The sequence below is a fragment of the Cystoisospora suis genome, assembly GCF_002600585.1.
Source record: "Cystoisospora suis strain Wien I chromosome Unknown contig_3745, whole genome shotgun sequence".
Classification (NCBI taxonomy): domain Eukaryota; phylum Apicomplexa; class Conoidasida; order Eucoccidiorida; family Sarcocystidae; genus Cystoisospora; species Cystoisospora suis.
Genome location: NW_027156540.1, coordinates 1 through 7,331, shown reverse-complemented (window position 1 = coordinate 7,331; position 7,331 = coordinate 1). Strand labels below are relative to the sequence as shown.

The following is a 7,331-nucleotide window of genomic DNA, read 5'->3' as shown; positions in this document are numbered from 1 at the left end:
CTAAATAAGAAGAGGAAGAAAATTCTTAGATAGATGGGGAGAGTAAAGATAGAGGAGATGATAGAGAGAGAAGAGATAGATAGGATGAATGAAGAAGCTCTTTCGTCTCTCTTGAAAGGAAGAAGTCCGTAGTATCAAGAAGAGGAAAGAAAGAATGAGAGATGAATCAATCGATGGATGATAGACTGAAGATAGACGGCTACTTGTTAACTTGAGAGGTATGACGTGTGTCGAAACTTGTTTAAGTAGTAGGAATAGTAGTGAGGAATGGAATGGAGAGAGAGAGATAGATAGATAGAGATATGTCTTGTAGTAAGATCCATAGCAATAGTGATAAAATATCTTCTTTCATCTTCTCTTTCTTTCTCTCTTTTTCTTCCTCTCTTTGCTTTCCTTATGAACTTCTTGACTTTTCTTCTTGACTGTCAGTTACCGATTTATTTCTACTCTCTCTATCATCATCATCTACACATCTGGAGAAACGGAGAGAAGAAGAAGAAAGGAGAGAAAGAATCTAGGAAGAGAAGGGAGGGGAAGGATGATACGTCAAGGAGAAGAAGTGAGAAGGTTATTTCCTTGTCGAGTCCCTTCTTTCTTTTTCTTTTCTTTTCTTCGCTCTCTTTTTCTTTCCTAGTGGGTCATTTTTCTCTTCATCTCCTCTAGGACACCTTTAGTCTATCGCAGATGTGTTGAAAAGTCTTTGCCAAGAAATCGATCTGCCGGTCTTCTTCACTCTGAACAGCTTCACCTTAGGAGATCGTCATCGACACGACCGATTCGCCTTATATAAGGAGAAACAAAAGACACACCTGCAGAGAGACTTCAATCAGAACGCCGACCTCGTCTAGTCAGGGATAGGCGAACTTCTCTGTGTGTTTTGTCATTCATTCCTCTTATGAAAAAGAGAAGAACGAGAAAGAATAAGGAAAAGAAGAAGAAGAAAATTTCTGAAAAGAGATAGAAAGAGAGGGCAAGATAAAATTTCTTTCCCGGACTTTTGGATCAGAGGCCGAAAGGAAAGAACAACAGGGAGAGAAAAAGAAAGAAAAGAGAAAGAAGTAGTTGAGAGATCGATTAAACTCTTGAAGAGAAGAAAAAGAAGAAGAGGAGGAGACTGAAGGAAACGGGCAACGGACAGACACGAATCGATCTCTCGGACTGATCTTCCCGCGGGAGTTGTTCTTTCTCTTTGTCTACAGAAATCCAATGATAAATGACTCCAATGGTAATGAAGAGAGACAAGAGAGAAGAAAGAAAGAAAAAAGGAAAGAAAGAGAGAAGAAAGAGAGAATCTTTCTTCCTTTTGAAAGAGATAAATAAGCCTAGATGAAAGGAAGGCTGTTGAAAATGAAAAACATCGATCTACTGTTGTCGTGTAAAGAAAATGAGAAAAAAGATAAGAAAGACAACGAAAAGGATAAAGAAAAAAAGAAGAAGAAAAGAAAGAAAGAGAAACTGAGAGGGATGACTTGCACACCTTGATATGAGAAGGGACAGAACAAAAGAAACCTACCCGAAAGAGAGAGAAAGAATGAAAAAGAAAGAAAGAAGAACGAACGGGGGATAAGAAAAAAGAAAAGAAAAAGTAGCTACACAAGAGATAGATAAAGAAAGAGATAGAGGAGATCGATCACGTTTCTCTCTTTCTCGATCGATCGATCGATGAATCGCGCGATCTCCGTATCTCTTCTCTATCTTTCTTCTTCTTTTTCTACTCGACAAAGAAGCAGGGTGTCAGAATGAATGAACAACACCTAGGATGTATACATGCAAAGAGCAAAGAAAGAGAATGAAGAAAAGAAAGAAAAGTGTTGAAGGAACCTGATACAGATACCTGGAGGAGCAAAGAAAAGCCGGAAAAAAAGAGAGAGAGGTTTCTTACTCCTTCTTCTTCTTCTTTCTCTTCTTCTCTTTCTTTTCCTGAATGGTAATGAAGCTAAAATACTCTGAAAAGAACGCAAAAATTCTCTTTATGATATAGGAAGAAAAGGAAAGAAGAAGATGTGGAAAGAAGGAATGAATGCGTTGACGTAAAAAGCAAAGAAAGAAAGAAAGAAAGGAGCAGATCTCTACCCTCTCTCTCTTTCTCTCTAGTCTTAAAACTCGCACCTGCTAAACGAAGGAGGTGACACTTCTTCTTCTTTTTCCTTCTTTCTTCTTTTCTTTGCTTTGTTTGGAATTTTAAGCGTGAAGCACGCAGTTCAAGATGAGAATGAATAACCTGGGGGGATAGACATGTCTTCAGAACACATCTGAACCTACTGATCTAGGGTCTTTCTTTCTTTCTATCTTCGGTTCTTTCTCCAAAGAAGAAAGCGAAAGAAGAACGAAAGAAAGAAAGAGAGAAAGGAACAGAGGGAAAAAACTTGAAAGGAGAAAGAGAAAGAACAAGAGAAAAAGGAAAGTTGTGACCGTTGATGGCATGAGGGCGACCGGAAGGAAGACGTCTATCTATCTATCCAGCCTCCTTTTCTCTTTTTCTCCCCTCTCTGTCTTTCATTCATTCATTGTCAGATTTCAGATAGTCTGTCTTCTTCTTTTTCTTTCACTTTTCTCGTTTCTTCTTTCTCTCTCGTCCCCTCCATTGTGCCGTCCGTCTTCACACCTCCTTCCTCATGTACGTTCGATCAAGAAGCAAAAAGGAAAGCGATCTCTCTCTCTATCTCTCCACCTTTCTTTCTCTCTCTCTCTCTTCTTCGGCTTTTCTCTTCATTTTGCGATCTAGAGATTCCTTCTGCATCATTGCGATGCCTTTTGGTTTATCTTCGATAGAAATAGAAAAGAAAGAAAGAAGAGGAGTGTGTACTATTGTCTAGTTCTTCTTCTAGTAAAGGCAACAGAATCCGAAGAGACCCTAAATGAATAGAGAAATCTTGGTCTAAAGAAGTACCTCTCTTTCTATTTTCTTTCTTTCTCTCTTGGCTAGGGCTGCTTGTTGCAATTTATATATCCATCCTTAGTCTATCCATTCATCTCTCTCTCTTCTATCTATCTCTGACCTACCTATAATCTGTGAACTCTTGATCTATCTGTAGTCTATCTTTAATCTATCCCCTCTCTATTATCTTGGTAGTATTCTGGATTGCTCTTTTTTTCTTTCCGGGTTGACGAGGGTCTCTCTGTCTGTCTTTTAACAGGAAGGCTCGATTTCTTTAGAGTCTTTTGTCACCCCAGGCGTGGAGGGAGTAAAGCTCTCTTTCATTCTCTGCTTTCTCTCCTCTCTTCTTTTTTCTCTTCACCGAAGAAGGCTATGCCGGATAGATACATAGGGAGACCGATAGACTAGAGATAGATTAATGATAGATAAACTACAGATAGAGAGATAGAGAGATAGGTAGCTAGATAGATAGATAGACTAAAGACACATAGAGAGACAGATTGAAGATAGGTAGATAAAAACGATAGATGGACAGATAGATGAAAAGTAGGAAGACAGAAGTTAGGTAGAGAGAGAGAGCGCTCGATGACTGCATGCAATAGACTCCAAGCAATGCCAATACAACGAAAAAGAAAAGAAGAAAAGTGTCTTTCTTTCTTTCTTTCTTTCTCTCTCACTCTTTCTTTCTTTCTCTTCTACATTCCTGTCACTATCAAAATCGTCATCATCTATCTCTCTATTCTTTTTCTCTAACTATCTCTTCATCTTCTCTTTCTCTCCTCTTCTGTTTCTTTTCTTCTTTCGAGAAGTTCTTTTTCCTTCACTCTTTCTCAGACCAGAACTTTTCAAAGAGAGAAGTAAACAGAGGGAAAGAGAGAGATAGAGAAAAGCCTCCTATACGATATCGATCAGTCTCATAAATAGACAGCAATTCTACTAGTCATACATACCCTCGATACCTCTCTCTCTCTCTCTATATATATATATATTTGTGTATGTATAGATATGTGCATGTGTATTTGTCTGCTATTTACATGACTCATCTCTCTCTCTCTCCTTTTCTTTCTTTCTTTAGGATCGTAGTTAGAAAGCATCTGGCTCTGAAAAGAAAGGGAAACAAAACAACCCTGAAAAGAAAAAGAAGAAAAGAAAAAGAAAAAGAAAAAGAAAAAGAAGAAAAAGAAGGTTGACCTCTCACTGTAGTAGAGAAGAGAGGAAAGAAGAAGAAGTAGACGTAGAGCGAGAGAAAAGAAATACTTTCTTCTTCCTCTTCTTCATGCTTTTCTCCTCTAGAGCCAGAGAGATAGATAAATTTGATCTATCTATCTATCTATCTATCTATCTTTAATCTATCTATCTATCTTCTATTATCTTCAAGACACATCGTAGCTCGTACAAATACATCCTTCTATCCCCCTTTTCTCTCTCTCTCTGTCTCTATATTGATATAGATGGATGTACTTCTACATCGCTCTCTCCATGCCTGTGTATAGATATAGGTCCCAATTTCAAGATTCTTTCTCCTAATCTTTCTATGATCAGAAGACGGAGAAGTCAGAGAAGAAGATTGGAGACAAGAAGAAGAAAATGAACAGAAAGAAGATGAAGAGGAAAAATTTGCCACTGAAAAGAAGACGAGTGATAGCAAAGACAAATCGCGGTCAAAAGAAAGAAGGAGAAATAAAAGAGGAGAGAAGAAAGTAGAAGAAGAACGAGAAGAAGAAGAAGAACGTCCAATGAAAAGATAAATAAAGGAGAGTTATGCTACACTTGCCACTACTACTACTATGACTACTACTACTCTTCCTACTCATTACTCCTACTACTACTTCTTATAGAGCTACTTGGAGTATTTAACGTGCCTATCTATTTATGTGCCATACTCGTAAGTCTCATGAAACTTATACTTCTCATACCTAGAGAAAAAAGGACGAGGCAGACTACTTACACGAATAGTCTAGACACCTCTACTAGCAGTAGTACTTCCCCAATTCTAGAGAGTATGCTGAGAAGCAAGGGGAGGGATAAGAGTGAGAAGAAAGAAAAGCTAAAGAAGAGAAAGCACAAGAAGACACACAAGACATTCGCTCCTTATCATCGAAATAGACAGACATAGACAGACAGATACACAAAAGGTCCTCTAGAGATAGATACGGACAGATAGATAGCGCGATCTCTCTCTCTCTAGGTGTATAATTGTAGATAGAGACAGATAGGTAGGGATTCTTCAACTTCTTCTCTCGCTTCTTTTCAAGTTTTCCATTCCTCACTTTTTCTTCTTTCCTTTGCATGCGAGTGCATGCGTCGTTATTTTTATCTTCTGTGCATGCATCGAAATATCCCTCACTTTCTTTCTTGAACTTCCTTTTTCTCTTTCTTCCCTTTTTAGGAATTTCCTCCTCCTTCCTCTCTAAGATAAGGAGAAGAAGACAGCGGAGAAGAAGGCTTTTCATACTTTCTCCCTTTCTTTGTCTTTCTCTGGCGATTTGAATGCTTGAGAAATAAGAGAGACAGATTATCTCAATCTCGTCCCTCTTTACCTCTTCATCTATTTATTTTTTATCTATCTGGAATTAATTGATCGATCTCTCCCTCCCTCTCTCCCTCTATATCTATGTGTGTGTCTCCCTATCTCCAACTTCTACCTCTCTATCTATCTTTTAATCTAATCTCTCTCCTCTTATTTATCTTTGTATCTATCCATAGGTTATACCGTTCTTCAAACATCTCTCTCTTTCTTTCTCCCTCTTTTCTTTTATCTCTCCTCTTTCTTCCAACGCTTTAATTCTTTCCTTCTTCTCCTCTTTTTCTCTTTGTCACATACTAGTCCTCCTTCTCCTCTTCCTATAGCTCCTATATAACTATTCTAAATCCTACTACTCATAATACTAGTAGAGCTACTCCTACTAATAGTAATACTACCGCTGAATGCTTGTATTGCTGTCGTTGGTATTCTTCTTCTTCTCTTTCGTATTTATTTAATTATTTAATTAGATAGGAAGTTATCTCTAGAATAACCTTTTTTCGTCATGCAAGAGCAAGAGTAAAAGAAGAAGAAGAAGCCCCAGCCCCCGCCTCCTCTTTCTCTTCTTTTCTTTTCTTCTCTTTTTGTTTTGAAGAGTCTCTTAGCCATCACCTGCCGAGAAGAAGAGACCATTCATACAAGAAGAAGAAAAAGAAGAAAAGAAGGAAGGGGGAGATGAAAGAGATAAAGAAGGAGAAGGAGGACGACTGCAGCAACATGGAAAGCTCCCTTTGGGTTAATAGTAGGAGTAGTCGTCGTACTGCTGCTACTTGCTCTTCTTCTGACGACACAAAGACTACTACTATGCCTACTCCTCCTACTACTATGCCTCCTCCTACTACTCCTACTCCTTCTTCTTCTTTTTCTTCTTTTAGTGGATGGGTTTCGTTTGAGAAAATGAAGAATGATATTCACCCAGAGGCGAACTTCTACGATTCAGATATAGGTAAAGACACACAGACAAAGTCATCTAGAAAAGAAAGAAAAAGAAAGAAAGAAAGAAAGAAAGAGAAAGAATAGCTCAGCAGATATAGGAAAGAGAATGAGAAGGATGTATCGGCCTATGTTCGTCTCCTTCTTTTTCTATCCGCTATTCCGAACAAGCGAGGGTTTCTTTCTTTCTCTCTCTCTCTCCCTTTCTTTTGCTTTCTTTCTCTAACTCTCTAACGCTTGTCTTCTTCCCTCGCTCATCTTTCTTCTTTCTCTTATTTCAATCTGTCCGTAATTAGACTCCCTGAAGAAGCAGAAGAAGAAACATTCCTTCTTTTTCTTCCTCTTCTCTTCATGCAGATATAGATAGGTAGATAGATCTCTTGATATATCTATAGAGGTGTATGGAGAATATATCTTTCTATGTGCATGTGGCAAATGCTATTTCTATTCAAGAGAAAGAGAAAGAGAGAAAGAGGGACAAATACGAGAAAGAAGAGAAAAATGGTTGTTTTCTTCTTCTCTTTGTCAAGTTGAAAAGGGAAGAGAAACACATGAGACATCTTCATCTTCTTCTTTCCCTTTCTTTCTTTCTTTCTTTAATCTTTTCTTTTGTGTATGTGTAGTTGCGTCGTTTTCTTTGACTGCGGAAGATCTCGAAGTCGCTGAATCCGTTGTCGCCGCAAATCGAACGCTCCTCCCGCAGTTCACTAGAGGTATGCATGCACACCCAAATACATACATACATATGGATATACATAGACATACATGGAGAGATAGAACACATGTATATATGATGTATATACATGTGCCCTGTCTATCTATATACCTATACGTGTAAGTGTATATACACCACGTGGATTTGCATTTGACTGCGTGATTGAATGGATGAACGAATGGATCTTCTTCACTTCTCTTTCTTTCTTTCTTTCTCGCTCTTTCTTTCTCGCTCTTTCTTTCTCGCGTAAAGCCCTGTCTTTACGTAAATACAGAGAGATG

The 7,331-nt window shown here is 38.3% G+C and overlaps 2 protein-coding genes across 2 annotated transcripts; one reads left to right on the top strand and one right to left on the bottom strand.

Moving 5' to 3' along the window:
• Positions 1 to 436: 436 nt before the first annotated feature.
• On the bottom strand, positions 437 to 5,286 carry CSUI_007199 (uncharacterized protein; the record flags this gene model as incomplete). The annotated part of the gene is made up of 5 exons (XM_068067349.1): positions 5,149 to 5,286; positions 3,913 to 4,005; positions 1,883 to 1,936; positions 1,478 to 1,509; positions 437 to 473 (listed from the first exon to the last, which is right to left on the bottom strand). Coding segments are annotated over exons 1-5 (237 nt in total), but the record flags the coding sequence as incomplete, so codon positions are not given.
• On the top strand, positions 5,239 to 7,047 carry CSUI_007198 (uncharacterized protein). Its single transcript, XM_068067348.1, has 2 exons — positions 5,239 to 6,348; positions 6,959 to 7,047. The coding sequence occupies exon 1, from the start codon at positions 5,493 to 5,495 to the stop codon at positions 5,661 to 5,663; it is 171 nt and encodes a 56-aa protein (XP_067920675.1). The 5' UTR covers positions 5,239 to 5,492; the 3' UTR covers positions 5,664 to 6,348; positions 6,959 to 7,047.
• The last annotated feature ends 284 nt before the right edge of the window (positions 7,048 to 7,331 follow it).